Source organism: Pipistrellus kuhlii, unplaced genomic scaffold (genome assembly GCF_014108245.1).
Source record: "Pipistrellus kuhlii isolate mPipKuh1 unplaced genomic scaffold, mPipKuh1.p scaffold_m20_p_2, whole genome shotgun sequence".
Classification (NCBI taxonomy): Eukaryota; Metazoa; Chordata; class Mammalia; order Chiroptera; family Vespertilionidae; genus Pipistrellus; species Pipistrellus kuhlii.
In genome coordinates, this window is record NW_023425515.1 from 164,455,060 (window position 1) to 164,474,471 (window position 19,412).

Sequence of the window (19,412 nt, forward strand, 5' to 3'; positions counted from 1 at the left end):
GCCTAGCATCCAGTGAGTACTCATATTTGTTGGGGGAAAAATGGGGAGTAATACTTATCTTATGGGTTTAATAATTTTATTTGGGTAAGAGTCATAACATCTCTGTTTTTAGGGTTTTGGAAAATTAAACTGTATAAATGTTGGAAAACCTAGTACCTATATGACTTCATGGACTGAAATGAAGTCTTTTCCTCAATTCTTTAGAACTCGTCAGATTGAAGCTGCTCCAACCAGCGCTGCAGTTGAGGGGTTTAAAGCAAATCTTGTCTTTAAGGAGATTGAGAAGAAGCTTGAAGAGGTGAGTAACATTTATCTAAAATACCACCAGGAGGACCCAGAGGCTAGAGGAGGTGCATATAGATTTCAGGTGCTGCATGAAGTGGTACAGTTGAAAATTTATATCATATTGTCAAGTATTGAGTGTATTTTTGATATCTGAGTATCTATTACAGTTTCCTTGTAATTCTGATAAAAGTGCATTTCAGAGAATATAAATCTCCCAATTTGAGTTATTAATACATAGAGAACTCTAGTAAATTGCTATTAAGGTCGTAACTCTTCTCCATCCTCTCTCTGTCAGGAGGATAATAATTATGGAAAGAGTTTATATGTAAAGGGATTATAATTTATTTTGGTTTAATTTTATTTTGGGTTAAAAATATTTTACATAAAACCATTCAAAAGAATATTTACAGTGAATCTTTAAAACTACCTAATATCAAAACTCTCAAAAAGAAATCTTTCATGTTTGAATTTTTCAAAGTAGTTTTAAATTTGTTTTTTGTTGTTGTAAAAATTATGCTAATTTTTAAAACAAAATAAAAATCTAAATTTTAGTTTACTAAAATGTTAACAATAGTTGGCATTCTTTCAGATATCTTTTTGTATATATAAACATACAGTTTTATATAACTAGGATCATACAATACATGTTGAGTTTTTAAAACTATACTGTCTATGCAGATTTATTTTTATGTAGAATAATTAGTTTTTGATAGATAATAATCATACTAAGGTAATCTAACTGAGCTACTTTCTTCAGACGAAATAGAATATTTACTTAATTGTTTCAAACCTAAAGGCACTTGGGATTTTATTATTGACTAGTGGCCTGGTGCAGATTTGTGCACATTGAAAGGAAATTAATTAGAAGAAATATTTTAATACTAGAGTCCCAGTGCAGTCACCGATGGGCTCCCTTGGCATGACCTGTAGTGATTGGGCTGAAATTGGCTCTCCAATAACCCCAGGGGGTCCCGGATTGCAAGAGGGCACAGGCCAGGCTGAGGGACCCCACCAGTGCACAATCGGGGAAGGGGAGTAACTGGAGGAAGGCTCCAGGCTCTATCTGGCCCATCTTGCCCAGTCCCGATTGGCCAGACCCCAGCAGCAAGCTAACCGGTCAGAGCATTTGCCCCCTGGTGGTCAGTGCACATTATAGTGACTGGTCAAAAGGTCAGACACTTATCGTATTAGGCTTTTATTATATAGGATTGCTATTCACCCTTTCTCTATAATAGAAGTAAGTGTCAATCAAGTTCACGATTGACAATGACAGATTGAAACATACATGTGCGATTGGTGCCAGTGAGAGCTTTATATGTATTGTGCATGTGTGAGTCAACATTTATTTTTAAATTGCTAGTGTATGTCATGTGTACCAGTCAGTTGGACGGTCAGACAGATGTGTGGTCAGTCACTTGCAAAGACAAAGTTACAGCTAGAGTCACACAATTCCAATTGCATTTCTACTAAGCTGATCAAAGTGGGCTGAAATAAAGAAAATGATTCAAAACATTTGAGCTATGTATTTCACTCGTGTTAAAGCCACAGTGTGGATGACAAACATTTTCCTTATCTCATAACTCTCTTATTATAGGACAAAGGACTTCTTAACATCTAAGGTGATTGCATTGTGTATGTATGTGTGAGGGGGAGAAACAGCTAATGTGATGTGTCTTGACAAAGCACCCTGCATTTCTAGGATTCCATAATGCTCAGTAACCTTTCTGAGGATGAGAGGGCCAGTGCTGACAGTTCTGGGCAGGCAGGCAATGGTTCACCTGTCCCACAACCATTTTGAGGGAATACACCTGTGTGAGATTACTTTTTTTTTTTTTAATCAATCTTTTTATTTTTTATTTTTCTATATTTTATTGAATTTTTTACAGAGAGGAAGGGAGAGAGAGTCAGAAACATTGATGAGAGACATCGATCAGCTGCCTCCTGCTCACTTCCCACTGGAGAGGTGCCTGCAACCAAGGTACATGTTCTTGACCGGAATCGAACCCGGGACCTTTTAGTCCGCAGGCCGACACTCTATCCACTGAGCCAAACCGGTTTTGGCAGAACTTTGTTTTATTAAGGTAGAAAAATGCAAGGAAGTAAAGCTTTTTCTCCTTTGTTCTTTGGCAATCCCACCCAAGAATTTCAGGGGCCATGCAGATCACATCTTGCTTATAACAAAGAACTCTCAGTAATTCTGTGAAATGGAACCCCTGCCTGCACCATGTTTCTGATGGAAGCTGTTTTATTACTTATGTGTTTAAAGTTGTGTTTTATGTCACATTTAAATGAGGGTTTAATTGTCTTCAATATCTACCACCAGTAGATTCTAAGGCATGAATATCACAGGAAATGAACTTCACTTCTCAGCATCACAAATGATTGGGGTACAAAAAGTCCAGGGATGGATATTATAATTAAGGAAGGTACAAAAGAAGTTTGCTTTAAAAATAACCCCAGCCGAAACCAGTTTGGCTCAGTGAATAGAGCGTCGCCCTGCAGACTGAAGGTTCCCGGGACTGATTCCTGTCGGGGGCATGTACCTTGGTTTCGGGCACATCCCCAATGGGAGGTGTGCAGGAGGCAGCTGATCGATGTCTCTCTCTCATCGATGTTTCTAACTCTCTATCCTTCTCCTTTCCTCTCTGTAAAAAATCAATAAAATACATTAAAAAAAAAATAACCCCAAAAAGTTTAAAACTTGATTCCCCCCCAAAATCCAAATAATTGTGGTCTAACCATCTGAGTAAAGGCTTTCTTGGCTCAGTCCTTTGATAGGAATTAGTTCATGCACAGCTGTCTATCCCAGGGTGTGTGTAAGAGACACACACATGCATCACACATGCATGCACGTACACCCGCACAGACAGACACACAGCTGAGCTTTTGCTGACCTAGGCACTTCATATCCATGCTCTTAAGTCTGCCGCCTGCCCATTGCATTTGGCAAGTTACTTCTTTGGAGGCAGGACGTTTTCCTCAGAGAAGCCCTGGTTGTCGACATTCCCTGCTGGGACGTATCTGGCCGCCACGAAGGAGGACCCATCACTTGCAGATGCCTTTCCCACTCCCATCTTCTTTGTGTTCTTCCATACCGTGGCCGTGAGTGCCCCGTCCCAGAGGAGAAGCCAGGCCGCTGGAAGTTGTGGTTCTTAATGTCATTGTCCGCCTGTCCGCCACCTCCTGTCCTAGCTGGTGGCAGGACGCCCCGGCCAGGCTCTCCCCGCACCGGCCGCGGCTAAGCTGTTTGGACGCAGATTGCCCATGGCCGGCTCGGCACGCCCCTGGGCTCCCGCTGCCTCTACCTTTTATTTTATCACCTGCCTTTTCCTCTTGACACTATATTTGATGCCATAAATATAAATCATTACCATCAGTTTTTAAATTATTTTTATTTTCTTTTTCCAACACCATTTATCCCCTTTTCCACATTCAACTATGCTCCTTCCTTCCTCCCCAATAGTCACCACACTGTAGTTCATGTCCAGGCTCAACACTCCATCCTCTCTCCGCAAAAACCCTCCCACCAGAGCTGCTTGCCTGCTCTCTGTCTAGGAGTCTGTCTCTCTCTGGTTTGTTAGTCCAGTTTGCTCATTGAATTCACCGTATGAGTGAAATCATATGGTACTTGTCTGTCTCTGACTTACCATCAGTTTTAATGACCACATAGTACATGATTGAATGTATGTACCATAATCTAACCAGACTCCAGGATGGATGTCAGGTTGTATTTAAATTTTGTAAGTAAAACATTGGTTTAATAAATTTCCTTTTGAGCTCATCTTTAAGTACTTAATGCCAGGATTACCTTAGCATAAATAATTAAAGGGGGAAATTGCAGGGAGTTGGATATGTGTGTTTTGCATGTTGACACGTTGCCAAATTACACATGAGAGTGACTTTCTTTTTCTTCGGATCTTCACTCGTACTAAGTTGGCTGTTTTTTTTTGTTTTTTGTTTTTGTTGTTGTTTGTTTTAATCTTTGCTAATCTAGTGGGGGGAAAAATCTTATTTTTGAAAATTTCTTTCAAATGTCCACTAAAATAAAATTGGGCTCTAAGGGGCTTAGCTTGAAAACATTTTTTTTCATGCCACCAACAGAGTAACCCGTAGTATAGTTGCTCCTGCCAAGCTGTCCTTTTTTTTTTTTTTTTTTTTTTACTTTATTCTGTTTAAAAATACCAAATAAAAATAATTAGTTTAGAAAGTACCGTATTTTTCGGACCATAAGACGCACCGGACCATAAGACGCACCAGTTTTTAGAGAAGGGAAATGAAGAAAAAAAGATTCTGAAACAAATAGTGTCCTAAAATATTTTATGTGCATTAAAACCCAACATCACAGTCATAAACACATGTAATCAACCCTGTAAAGTAAACAGCAGCATTTAGAACCATTTTAGAGCTGGGCAAGCACACAGAGACCACACAGAGCCGGGCAAGTAAAAAAACTTTTTTAAAAGTATATGTGTAGGCTATATTTGGACCATAAGACGCAGGGACTTTTTCCCCCCACTTCTGGGGGGAAAAAAGTGCGTCTTATGGTCCGAAAAATACGGTATCTAGTATGGCTAGATGTCAACCATTGGATACTTCATTATTGGAATTAACAAAGCAGGCTGTTTTTATTTCACAGTCCTCATTTAGCTTTGCAAATGTATGCTTCTTGCTCCCACTTTAATTCTTTTCCTTCCATAACTTCACTTGCATGGACCTTGTCCCCTTGTTTCTCTTCTCCTTCCCACGATTGTCAGTTTCCTAAATGTTTGCAAGGCTAGAAAGTGAAAGAAAGTCTTGGAATCTTTTGTCAATTCATGCATTTTCTGCCTTAGCAAAGGAAACCCGGCAAGATATTTTATTTCCACTTTTGTCTTTGTTAGCAATACCCTGTTGCCCTTCTCTGAATTCTGTTAATTTTTTGTTCTGATTATGTTTACGACAGGATCTACTCCTTGACCCTTTACCTACTCAGAAAGAAGTACTTTACAAGGAAGCACTTAGAACTTTGTTAGTATTAATGGTCTCCGGTTTTGCAACAAATGTGTATTTGCTTTCCCCTTTTAACTCTCTCCCTCCCTCTTCAGTTGAAATGTTTTATTGACCAAAGGTTGTAAGACGATCAGATGGTTCTGAAAATTAATCTACATCTGTTTTAAGGAGGGGGGAGGAATTTTCCTCCAAGTGTATAGGTAGAATTTCTGAATGTTTGCTGATGGTATCCTGCTCTAACTTGTTGGTGTCTGTCATAGCTCTCTGGTCTGGAGGCATTGTGCAAGCAGATGGCTTGGTTGCACCTAGAAATAGCCATTTAGGAGATGCTGGCCCCAAAGAAAGCTTGACTCTTGGAGGGCCCAACACACCAGCATTATTAGCCACTCTTCCAGATTGTCTCCACAGAACCTTGAGGGATAAAGTATTTCAAGTAATGTGGGAAGACTTTGAACTTTCTTTTAGTTCAGTCTAAAACTTTAGACTATGAAAGCAGTTGGTGACAAACTGCTTTCATAGTCCAAAGTTTGGAAGTATTGATATAGTCTACTTTGCAGTATGCTATAATCAAATGGAGAGAGCATTGTATTTGGTGTTAAGACAACCTAGGATTTAGTTCTGGTGGTTCTACTTACTAACCTGACCCCAAGGGAACGTAGAGTTTAGTGGGAAGAGAGACATGGAAAAAAATAACTGCTTTAGCAAGAGACCTAATGTATACGCAAAGGGCTATCAAAGTCCAGCAGACACAGGAAAGCCTTCCCAGAACAGTGAGCATGTGAGCTGAGACTTGAGTTGGTGAGCTTGGGGTAGGAATGGAGAACAGGAGGAGGTGAGTGACCCGGGAAAGGGCACGAGCAAGGGCATGGGGAGACCTGTGTTCCTGGAATTTAAAATGGTCAGTATTCTTAGAACAGGAAGCCCGAGGGACATCATTAAGTGTCTGAAAACAACAGATGAATATCCTTCAGATCATGAAGAATCTTGAATGATATGTAAAGACACACTTCATCCCATAGTCTGTGGGGAGCCATTTTAGAAACCCAAACCTGAAAGTGTTAGGTGGATTACGTAAGGATTAGATGGATTGTTAGATGGATTACTTGGTGGCTGGATAGAGAATAGTCTGAAGGATTTTTAATCTTCATGAGGCTCAATTCTTTTTTTCTGCTCAATGAGCTAATACTAATACTTGTCCAGCTATTTACAGAGTTTTATGAAGATTAAAGAAAAAAGTATATAATAGCATTAAAAAACTTTATAGCCCTCCATGCCGAAACCGGTTTGGCTCAGTGGATAGAGTGTCAGACTGCGGACTCAAAGGTCCCAGGTTCGATTCCGGTCAAGGGCATGTACCTTGGTTGCGGGCACATCCCTATTGGGGGGTGTACAGGAGGCAGCTGATGGATATTTCTCTCTCATGGATGTTTCTAGCTCTCTATCTCTCTCCCTTCCTCTCTGTAAACAATCAATAAAAAATATTAAAAAACCAACAACTTTATAGCCCTCCAAAGATTATTATTGTTGTTAATATTTTCCCCCCAAATTAACTTAAAATAATTTGAGTGAGACCTTTTAAGAGAGGCCAAAATAAGAGAATTTCTTTTTTTACTTAAAAAAAACATCTGACAGTCATTTTGGTTTCCTGATATAAGGTAAGTATTGATAGTTGATTTCAGGACACCACATGTAAGAAATGCATCTATGACTGTTGAGATAAATAGGCCTAGACTAAATATTTTTAGAATAGAGTCTTTGGAGTCCTAGGAACTATGGTTGATTCTAGATAGGTTCACGTGTGTTATCTATGTAGAAGAAAAAGATGGACACAGCCATGAGGATAGCTAAAATAAAAAAAGATTAAAATGTTGATGATGTGGAGGAACTGAAACCTTCATTCTTTGCCAGTAGGCTTGTAACATGGTGCAGCCACTTTAGAAAAACAGTGTGGTCGCTTCTAAAGAAGTTAGACATCTTCTTATGCGCCAGGAGTTTCACTTCTAAATACATATATACCTACGAGGAATTAGAGCCTATGTCTATTCAAGAACTTTTACACTACTTCTCCTTTTTAGCTAGAATCGCTGATAGTAATAGCTGCACAGGAGAAACAACAACCAGCTGATGAACCACTAAACAAAATGTGCTGCATCCATACAATGGGATATTTATTACTCTGCCACAGGAAAGAAGGAATTGCTGTTGCATGTTTCAACCTGGATGGACCTTAGAAACATGCTGAGTGAAAGAAGCCAGTCACAAACAACCATGTACTGCATGATTCCATTTGTGTGGAATGTCCTGAATAAGCAAATCCACAGAGACGGAAGTAGATGGGTGGTTGCCAGGGACCAGCAGAAGGGAAGAATCAGTGTGGAGGGGTGATGCTCATGGGAATGGGTTTCTTTTTGAGGTGATGAAAACATTCTAAAATTAGATAGTGGTGTTGGTTGTACAACTTTGAATATTAAAATACCACTAAGTTATACTTTAAAAGGGTAAATTTTATGGTATGTAGATGGTATCTTGATAAAGCTGTTATAAAAACAAACAAACACAACAAGAAGGAATAACTTAGATCAGGATGTCTTGCATGCATAGAAATAGAGGTCAGCATCTGATGTTAGCTTATGTAAATTCCTCAGGGATAATAATTATTTGAGTACTTCAGGCATTTATCCCAGTGTCTGAACATAGTAAACACTTAAATCTTTGTTAAAAGAATGAAATGATACCAAAAGGAAGAATCTTAGAAGTAAATTTTTATAGGGATATAAGGATAAAATAAAGAAGGTGGAAAATAAAAACTATTAGAAATGATAAGAGAACTAAAAAAGTAGCCAGTTCCAAAATAAATAAAGATTAATATATTTTCTATACATTTGTTGTAACCCAGTCATCTCTACATATAAAAGCCTAATATGCTAATTGTCCCTCTGACTTGTTTGACCAGTCACTATGATGCGCACTGACCACCAGGGGGCAAATGCTCCAACTGGTAGGTTAGCTTGCTACTGGGGTCTGGATGATCAGGACTGGGTGAGTCAGGCTAGACATGCCCTTGAGCCCTCCTGTAGTCCCTTCCTCAGCCCTGATTGTACACTGGTGGGGTCCCATGGCCTGGCCTGCACCCTCTTGCAATCCGGGACTCCTCGGGGGATCTTGGTGAACCAGTTTCGGCCAGATCCCCAGAGGCCAGGCTGAGGGACCCCACTGGTGCACGAATCCATGTACTGGGCCTCTAGTAAAATATAATGGGAAAGATCTATACTTATAAAAGGGTAATGTGCTAGTTAGACTGGACATCCTTTCGGAAAAAGCCATGGTGGTGGGGACCAAGGCAGAGGCAATTAGAGGTGACCAGGCTGGCCAGGGAGGGCAGTTAGGGGCGACCAGGCAGGCAGCTAGGTGAGCAGTTAGGAGTCAGCGGTCCCAGATTATGAGAGGGATGTCATACTGGTCCGAGGGGTCTCAGAATGAAGATATTGCAGGCTGGGCTGAGAGACCCCTCCCCCCACGCACAAATTTTGGGCACTGGGTTTCTAGTATTATTAATAAGAGCAATATGAAATACTTAAGAATCTACCTGGCAAGAAATGTACAAAAGCCAATGTGACGAAGAAAAAGGCATAATATTGCCAAGGGGCATCAAAGAACACTTGAAGATATACCATATTCATGGATGGAAGTACTTACTATTGTAAAAATACTACTTCTCCCCTAAACAGATTTGTATATTTTATGTAATCCCATCTAAAATTTTCAGGGCAGGAGTTGAGGGTAGGGTAAAATTAACTAAATGATTAAAATGTAAATCTAAGAGGAGGAAAAAGTTCAAAACAAATGCAAGAATAGCCAAGAATATTTGGAAGAGAGTAATTGTGATGGGGATTTACTATACTAAAGAATAAAGTATATTATAAAGCCATAATAGTGGCACAGAAATAGCAGACAGATCATAGAGGAAAATAACAAAACAAAAAAAAAAATGCTAACATTTATTGAGCAGCTACTCTGTGCTTTATGGGTATTTACAAAATTTAAATTTCATACAACTGAGTTATATAACACTAGTGTAATTATCTTCATTTCACATCTAAAAATGAAATTCAGAGAGGTTTAGTAACTTGCGCAGGGTAATGTAAGTATGTGGTAGAGCAGGAATTTAAACCTATGCTGATTCCAGATGCAGTGTTCTTAATTAGCAAAGATTAATTCTTGTAACTTATGCTATGTAAAAATATTTAGATAAACAAATGTTACTCACAGCATTGTTATAAGAGCCAAAAGTTAGAACTAATCTAAATATCAAGCAATAGAGTATCAGTTAAGTATAATACACTTCTACAATTAAATACTATATATGGTGTTTAAAGTTATGTAGAAGAATATTAAATGATATAGTAATGAGGATAATGGTATTAAATAGAAAAGTGGATTGTAAAACACTTCATATGCTAAAATATTTTCTCTGAGTGATGAAATTATGAATTATTTATATTTTCTTTTTGCTTATTAATATTTTCTAATTTTCCACAATAAAATGTGTTTTATCTCTGAAGAAAAATAATTATATTAAAATGATTATTTTATTATTTTATTTTTAAGGTGTGTGAGGTTGTTATCCCTTCACCTGCTAGTTCGCTAAGCTGTCCTCTGTGTTTCCCTCTAGTCCCCTGTGTTTCCTTTTATCCCAATATCTTGTCATAATCATCATAGTGTATTATCACTCTAACTCCTACTTCTATATTCTTGGTGCCCAGAATAATGTCTGGTGCCAATCATTGTTTCAGTCAGTAAATATTGCAGTATGGGAAGACGAAATAGCGTGGGAATGAAGGGGAGAGATTGGAACCAAACTACAGAGATGTGTATCTGAGGTTATTTTTTCAGCTTTGTTCTTCCTGATCCCAAAGTAAGTTGTAGATGGTATATTATTTGATAATTCTTTATACTAATTCAGAAAATGGGTTGACAAAAAAAAAAAAGACTTTGATCTCAGAACCATGTATCTTTAATTGTGGGAAACAAACAAAAATGTATGTAAAAGAATTTAACCGCAAAATAGACACAGAGAGAGAGGATTCATACACTAATAGAGATGCCAGAGTGAATCTTTCAGAAGTTATTGAGACTGTTTCAGCGGAGAATGCTGTCCTTCCTCCCCCATCCTTTTCCTTTCACCAGTTGTATCCAGAAAGCCATTCTTAATGAAAGGCTTGGCAGATGAGAGACTTGTTGCCTGGTTGCTTTTCAGACTTTTCTGGGTAAAATATCTTAAGGGAGCTTGGGGACTGCCCCTGCTGGCTCAGCTGCTACGTCATGTATCTATTTAAACATTTAATTTGACTGGGAAACAGCCAGAGAAATGAGCTTAACAACTCCTAATGTTATTCTTCTTTCCAGGAAGGGGAACAGTTTGTGAAGAAAATCGGTGGTATTTTTGCCTTCAAGGTGAAGGATGGCCCTGGGGGTAAAGAAGCCACCTGGGTGGTGGATGTGAAGAATGGCAAAGGATGTGTGCTTCCTAACTCAGGTCAGTGCAGTGACTGCCTTTACAGGAACACATCAGGTTCACAAAGGAAAATGGAAGTCTGCTTTGGTGTCCCCAAAATGGGCTGGCGTCAGGACCTCGCTAAACTAGTGAATCCTGGGGAATCACAGCTGCCTCCTTACGAAGATTGGGAAACTATCACAGAGTCGCCAGTCTTAGGCTTTGGAATTAGACAAACTTGGATTCGGGTCCTAGCCTTGCCACTCTCAGATTTTGACTTTGAATAAATTATTTGACTTCCTTGAGCCTCAGTTTTCTGATCTGTACTTGTGGTACCTATTTCACAGGTTTGGTGGGAGGATTAAGAGAATATCTCTTAAGTAATCTGTAAAATACATGGTCCAGTGTATGGCTACATGGCTTGAAAAACCTGTCTATACTCACTATCTCCACTTCCTCTCATCCCAGTCTTTCTTTTTTTATGTACGTACTGCCAACCATTTATTCCATAGCTTTCCATTTCTTCCATCCCATTCTTTCTTGAACCCACTCTAGTCAGCTTTTGTCTTCATCACTGTGCAATAGCTGTTCTTATCAAGGTGACTGGTGACCACCATGTTGCTAAATTCCCAGCCCTCATGATACCCTTCGTCTTCCAGGCGCTCCTCTTACCTACTAGCTACTCCTTCTTGGCCTCTCTTCCTGTTTTCCCCTCATCTCCAAATTTCTAAACATTGGAGTGCTGCAAAGCTCAGGTCTACCTACTGGGGATCTCATTTAGTCTCAGTCTTTTAAAACTATCTCTACACTGATGATTCCCAGATACCATCATCATGGACTCAGCCACTGAACTTCAAGGTGTGTATCCAGTTGCTTAATAGACAAGTTTACTTTGGATACTTAATGGATATCACAAAACCAACATGTAGAAAAATGAACTGATCTTCCTCTCACTCCCTTTTAATTATGTACTCCTTCACTGTCTTCCCCATCTCGGTAAATTATTGCTCTGTCTTACCAGTCCCTCAGTCCAAAAACCTTGAGGTCACCATTGGCTCCTCTTTTTCTCAGACTCCGCAGTCTACTCCATCAGCAAGTTCTGTCCTCCTCTACCTCTGCCACCTGGGCCTACGCTTCCATCACTTTGTTGCCTGGTCTCCCTGTTTCTAACCTTTCCCCTGCAGATTTCTTCTCCGCACACAAGCTTCAACGATCACTTAAAAACTTAAGTCAAATTGTGACCTCCTATGCTCAGAATCATACAAGGCACCACATGACCTGGCCCAGCTTTCTGAGTCTTACTACACTCACCTTCACTTTGCTTCGGTTACACTGGCCTCCTTGCTGTTGCTTGAACATGGGGTATCACCTCAGGAGCTTTCTGCTTTGTCCCCTCTGCCTCGAATTGTCTTCTCTCAGATGCCCTCATGGCATATTCCCTCATTTCCTTTGGATCTTTATCCAAATGTCACCTTCTCAGGAACACTTTCCCTAACCACACTTTTAAAATCATACCCCTATTACCATTCTTTATTTTTCTTTATGGTTCTTGTCACAATCTGATATACCATACAGTGTTTTACTTACTATTATTGACTTGCTTTCTGCTCATCCTCCCCCCATTTGAATTGCCTAGAATAGTACCTGACACATGGTAAACCTTCAGTAAAATAAATAATTTAAAAGTGGACAGCAGAATGAATGAATGATGCTTAGTAAGCATTCAGTAAGTGGTAGCTGTATTGTATGTTAGGTTTCTCTTGTTGGAGAGAGCCATTATAAGAAATATGATGGATGAGCAGAAACCGGTTTGGCACAGTGATAGAGCGTCGGTCTGCAGACTGAAAGGTCCCAGGTTCGATTCCAGTCAAGGGCATGTACATTGGTTGCGGGCACATCCCCAGTGGGGGGTGTGCAAGAGGCAGCTTGTCGATGTTTCTCTCTCATCGACGTTTCTAGCTCCCTATCCCTCTCTCCTCCTCTCTGTAAAAAAATCAATAAAATATATTTAAGAAAAAAAAAAAAAAAGGAATCTGATGGATGAGAACCAGCTTTTTGGAGAGTTTAAAATACCATGCTTGTGATTTGACGAATAATCAAGCAATTAGGAATCTGAAAAAACTTTTTTAAAATAGAAAAGTGGAAGTCAGAGGATCTGTGTTTTAGAGGATCGAGTTAGTGCAATAGACTGGATGAACTGGGAAGGGAGAAGTCAGAGGATAGAGAGCAGCTAGGAAGATGCATGTTGCCACTGTGAGCGGAAAGGGTCTCCTGAGTGTGGGCAGTGAGAAAAAGGGATGCTGTTACAGGCCCACTGCCAAGGATATTGGGGTGAAGTTGATGGGACCCTAAGCTGTGTAGGAGGAGGAGGTCTATCAAAGATGGTAGGGTTCATAACTGATACAGTTTTGAGGGTGCTCCTGGAGGACAGGCTGACAGCAGGAACACAGGTAGAAGGAAGGTTAGGAGACAGGAGAAAATGTTACGAGCAATGCTAAATGTGCTGTTAATTAAGGAATCAACTAAAGATTAACTGAAGGGAAAGGGGAGCAGAAGTAAAGCCTTCCATCTGGTGTGGAAAGGACGGCATTGTTGTAAAAAGTTCCTGAATTATATATGTAATCTTTTTTCTCAAAATGAGTGGCCAATAAAGGACTATATGTTTGACTTCTGTGAGCTGCTTCATCTAGAGTCTACCTTTTAGAAATAAAAAGAACTTTTGGGAAATAGTGCCTTTTTTTTTTTTTATTTTTATTTTTTTTATGACTGAAGAGTTATAGATACTATAGGATTATATTCTGATACCCCCAAGCAGATGTTAAGGTGATTTAATTTTTTTTCTGTTTTGCTATTGGTGTTTGTTTGTCACGAGAAATAATATGCTTATGGAAAGCTATTGCATAATTTCAGGAAAACCTTGTTCCCTGCACAAGGACTCTGGCAATGAGCTCTCCCTTCATTAGGTGCCCCCTCCCAGACCTGAAGGGATTTTACCCTGGAGCGAGGTAATTTCTGCTGAAACTGACAATGCTGGCAGCCAGGGTGGTGCTGAAACATGGACTTACTCAGTAAAAGCCACCGCTGGAAATTGCCAGCTCCTTTTACATCAGCCAACAAGTGCCCGTTTGTTAGAGATCAGCTATGGTAAAGCATCAATAACCTGTCCTAGTTTGAACTGGCATCTTAGAGAATTGCTAGTACGTTTGGCATGCACATAGTGTTGAGGGATTTTCTTACCGTTAACAAAGAATTACTTAAATATATTTCATTTGCTTGTTTTCTAAGAGTGGTAATGATTATACTTTAGACTTTATGCATTTTCCATAATTTTTTTTCCTGCTTATGTGCCCGTGAATTCTGCTCCTCTTCTCCTTTGAAGCAACTCACATAGCATATCTTTAGGAAACCGACTTTGATTGATCTGACACGACACAATATTCTTCTGTCCTTCAGTCTGCCCTCTCAGCACTTACTTAGTTGTCAGCTCTCCCCTTGTGGGGAACATGATACAGAAAGCCTCGGCATCTCCTGTCCCCCTGCTACAGTAGAAAGAGCATAGCCTCTGGAGACACCCAAACCGTGGCTCTGTCATTTATTAGGTGTATATCTTCCCTGAGTCCAATTGCCTCATCTAGAAAACGGTGAGAATAATTCCTACTTATGGAACTGTTGTGAGGATTAAATGAGATAAGGGACATAAAGCACGGTAGCTCAGTAAGTGCTCAGTAAATCACTGCTTCCTTCCCAACCCAGATATTAAACATTAATTTTGATCGAACTCATTAGACTTCTCTAAGACTCTGGAGAACTGAGAATGCAAGGGACCCCTCAGATGCTGATGATTTGATAAAGTTCTCAATTAAATCTGAGCTGGTGATGGATTTGCAGCCTTCTAATAACAAGAGGAGCCATAAAGCCTACGAGATGGGATCTGCTCTCACATCTAGCCCAGCTGTATAACTTGAGCAAGTCATGTGGCCTCTCTGACACTCATAGAGTTGTAATGATCCACTGAGTTATGTACATAGAATGCTTGGCATAGCATGAGCTCAATAGATGCTGATACTACATCAGCAGCAATAGCAGCAGCAGCATAGACTTCACTTCCTAAAGCCACCTCTCTGACTGAGAGTCCTTTCTTGGACTATTACCATAGGATCGAGTCTAACTATCTCAGTTTGCTAGATCCCTCCACCCTTCTCTCTGATGTTATATAGCTACAAGAAAATTGGATTTTCTAGATTGTCAATTCTTTCATTTTCAAGGCTTCATACTTTTCCAGTAATAAGGGGAAATTTTGTAGAGGCAGAGATGGAATGGCTATTGAATCTCATTCTTGTTTGGGGGTATCTCTGAGTTGTAAGCTATGTAATAAAAACTTTTTGTTTTCAATCTTGTTTTAGTTATTTAATAATACAGGCATGCTATAATTTAACAGTTTATCTCTGTCTTCATCTGTTTGGGCTGCTATAACTAATGTATCCACAGACTGGGTGGCTTATAAACAACAGAAACTTATTTCTCATAGTCCTGGAGATTGGAAGTACAAGGTCAACGTGCCTAGTCATGTTTGGTGAGGGCCCTCTTCCTGGTTTACAGCCAGAGCCCTCTGGCTATGGGCTCACATGGTGAAAGGGGTTTGGGGTCTCTTTCAACTCTCTTTTATAAGGTACTAATCCCATCAATTAGGGCTCCGCCTTCATAACCCAAAGTCCCTGCCTGCTAATAGCGGCATTAGAATTCCTGCCATATGAGTTTGGGGGCTGGGGGGCACAAACACTTAGAACATAGCAACCCCCATTTCTGTTACTAAGGCATGGATTGTATGATTAATTTGAATTCTAAATTATTTATTCAACAAGAAATTTATTGATTGCCTTTTATGTATTAATACTCTTCAAGGGCCTAGAATTGTAGCAGTGAACAAAGTGACAAGGGCTCTGCCCCCACGAAGTTTTGTTCTAGTGGACAAGTATAGACGGAAAACACATATAACAATACATAAGGTAGTGTCAGATAAGTGCAATGAGGAAAAATAAAACAGAATTGTGAGACAGAAAGTGACTTGGTTTCTAGGAGAGGCCAACTTTAATTTGAGGAGGAGTACTGTTGTTATATTGATTGCCTAAAATACTGCCGATAAGTTTGATTTTGGGGGGAATATTTTCTTTTGTACTTGAAACCTCTCATTTGTCTAAGGTAGACCTGGCTGATTTACCAAAAGATATATTAGAGCCTTTTTTCATGAAACCTTGATGATATTAAAATTAATATTTTTAAAACTTTGTATGTAATATTTACTCAGTGTAAAAAAAAAAATCAGAAAAGATAGAGAAAATGAAAAAAGTACTCTCCTATAATTCCATCATCTACTTTGGGAGTTGAAAAGCTGTGGCCCATGGGCCAAGTCCAACCTGAAGTAAACAACTTGATAGATGTTAACAAATGAATGTATGTCCCAGATCAAGATGCAGAATGTTACCAGCATCCAGAAACCTCCCTCATAGCTCCTTCCTTCAAACCCACTCCCAAAAGGAGCCACTATCTCTAATTCTTTCACTATAGATGGATTTCATTTATTTTGGAAATTTGTAAGGCCCCAAAATGGAAGCATTGCCAAGATACATCAACCATGGAATGAATAGGTAAATTCTGGTGCATTCACATAGTAAAAATGAACTATTGCTATATGTACAAATAATTTAGAATTCAAAATATTATCAAATTGTGGCCCAATATTAATGAATTTTACAATGCTGAGCAAAAGAAGCCAGACCTAAAAGAGTAAATATTGTGTGGTTCCATTTAAAATATTTATTACAAATAAAAACTCTTACATGTTTACTAGTTTATAGAAAACTAGAAAAAATCTAAGAGATGAAACCATCAACGATATATTAGCAGAAAGCCATTTTCTGCATTTAGTATTCTTGAGAATGTCAGTACACTATCCATTAAAAATCCTCAAAAAAAAAAAAAACCTCACAAAAAACTTAGCATATTTAGATGCTTTTAGAATACCTCTTGAACAAATGATTGTTTACACTATACCATCATTTACTTGGTCAATTCTCTCTTATTAAATGTTGAGGTTGCTTGTGATTTATGCCACATTTTACCAGGCTGCCACGAAGTGCCCATTTCCCCACCCTGCTCTGGTCTGGATGTGATTCTGTTGCAGTCAGTGGCCTTTGACTAAAATGTGTACATAAAACTGAACCCTCTTTTTCTCTCTATCCTTCTCCTAAATATCCGTTTTAGATAAGAAGGCTGACTGCACGATCACAATGGCTGACTCGGACTTGCTGGCTTTAATGACGGGTAAAATGAATCCTCAGTCGGTAAGTCTGATGGCACTTGTATCCTTCCAGGAGGTGGGGCTTTTAGCCCACTCCACTTTATCTCATTTCAATATCATGAAGTGCAAAGTGGTCACACTCACAAAACTCAGTGCTCACTTAACAAACGACAAACGTGTGGAACAGACTACACGCCAGACACTGTCCTGTGTGCTGGAAATGCCCAGACGAATAAGAAATAGTACCCATGCTCAGGGCGTCCACAGTTTGGTATAAGACAGATCTGCAAAAGAGTAAGTGCAGCCAGATATCGGAGGTGCCATGCCAGGCTGTGGTCAGGGAGGGTGGGGGAAGGAGCAGCCTTGGTTGACTTCCTGGTCTGTCAGAGAAAGGCTCACAGGAAGTGACAAGTGAGCTGAGTCCTCGGGGTTCAGTGAGCGGTGCATACATGGAGAACAGGAGCAATCAGGTGGAAGGAGGGAGACTGAACAAAGCAGGGACCTTTACGTTTTGTATCTTTGCCTAATCGATCCTTCCCTTGTCTCTCAAACTAAGCTCAGACATTATCTCCACAGACCTCCTTCCAAGTTCTTGGGAGCTGTAGCCAGTTCCTCTTCTGTTCCTCTTCCTGGGCTGCTAGCTTAGCACTTGCCACATTATATGAGGTTTTTGGTGTTTTTAAAAAAAATATTTTTTAATTGATTTCAGAGAGGAAGAGGGAGGGAGAGAGAGATAGAAACATCAATGATGAAAGGGAATCTTTGATCGGCTGCCTCCTTCCTGCCCCCTACTGGGGATCGAGCCCACAACCCGGGCATGTGCCCTTGACTGGAAATGAGCCTGCGTCCCTTTATTCTGCAGGTTGACGCTCTATCCACTGAGCCAAACCAGCTAGGGTTATATGAATCAATGTGCCTCTCTTCCCCATTAGATTGTGCTTATCTTAAAGGAACAAACCCCATCTTATCTTCTTGTCTCCAGAATTTAGCCTGACCTTTTATGTGTTGTATAGATTTCCCTGGCCCCCGAATTGTCCAGGGTCATCTTGTATTCTTTAGTAGAGCACTGAACACAGAGCTTCCCATTAGCTATCTATCTATATAAAAGCCTAAGTGACCATCGCAACTGAACAGATGACTGGACAGGCTGTGTGGGACAACTAGGCCAGCGGGGGGGGGGGGGGGGGGGGGGGGGGGGGGGGGGGGGGGGGGGGGGGGGGGGGGGGTAGTGAGGGGCAACCAAACAACTGAATGGGGCAACCCGACTGCATGGGGTGACCAGTCTGTCAGGGAGGTCGTTGGGGGCGGGGGGTAGTTGGGGGCGATCAGGCGGACAGGCAGAGGCTATTAGGGGTGATCAGGCTGGCAGGAGAGGGGCAGTTAGGGGCAATCAGGCAGGCAGGTGAGCGGTTAGGAGCCAGTGGTCCAGGATTATGAGAAGGATCTTCTGGATTGGAGAGGGTGCAGGCTGGGCTGAGGGGACCCTTCCACCGCCACCCCTGTGCACGTATTTCATGCACTGGGCCTCTAGTAGATAATAAAAAGGAAACTCAGGTATTTCTTTCCATTGTAACTTTTTTTTGTTGTTGTCTCAGCCTGATTTGTTTTAGGTCTTCTTCCTATGGTCCCCTAGTAATTATAAAAATTGGATAAGACAACTAAATCTGACTCCCACTTGTATTCTTTTTTAAAATGTTTTTTTTTCTAAGCAACTAAGCATATTTCAGTTAATGTGTTGACAAAGGAGAGACGTACATTTGTGATGTTTCAACTGAATAGACACCATTGGCACTGGCATTTCTACCCACTGAGCCTGCTCCAAAAATCTGGACAGAACAGAGGCCACCAGTATAGGAGCTGGCTGTCACCCTCCTGCCCACCCACTGCTCCTCCTTCCACTGGGCACTCACTCCGTGCACTCCCTCAGCAGGGTGGTCAGACTTCACACACCAACCACGCTGGGCTCACTCCGTTTATCTGTTTACTACCCATTTCGGGGAGTGAAGTGTCAGCTTGTCTTTCTTGAGCACCTGTTAGCACCCAAAGGAACTAAAGATAAAAAACGACAGGCCTTTCTATTAATGTGCTAATGGCCTTCCCTGATGCTCCGTGGAGGGTTTGACTGGAAACCATTAGCTGCAGTGGAAATTACAGTTTCAGTGTTTGGCTGCAGTGGAGACAGAGCATGTGCTCGCCAGCGGCAAGCACGTACGAAGAACACCTAGGGCCAGATTAAAATGATTCTTAAGTTTGGATTCCCTGAAGGGCGAAGAGTCATGTGTTCTCCATAATAGTTAACAAATAAGAAGTCATTTTCTCTTTTCATTTCAAAAGGGGAAGGATGGT

At 40.4% G+C, this 19,412-nt stretch overlaps 1 protein-coding gene across 2 annotated transcripts in view; it reads left to right on the plus strand.

The window, feature by feature from the left end:
• The window catches only part of SCP2 (sterol carrier protein 2), a 94,160-nt gene that overhangs the window by 72,747 nt on the left and 2,001 nt on the right, over positions 1–19,412 (plus strand). Inside the window, exons 13-15 of one of the 2 annotated variants that reach the window (XM_036447656.2) lie at positions 205–298; positions 10,681–10,810; positions 17,030–17,109. In XM_036447656.2, the coding sequence (XP_036303549.1) occupies positions 205–298; positions 10,681–10,810; positions 17,030–17,109 (304 nt within the window). The remainder of the gene's footprint in view (positions 1–204; positions 299–10,680; positions 10,811–17,029; positions 17,110–19,412) is intronic. The other variant, XM_036447658.2, reaches the window with a different exon arrangement.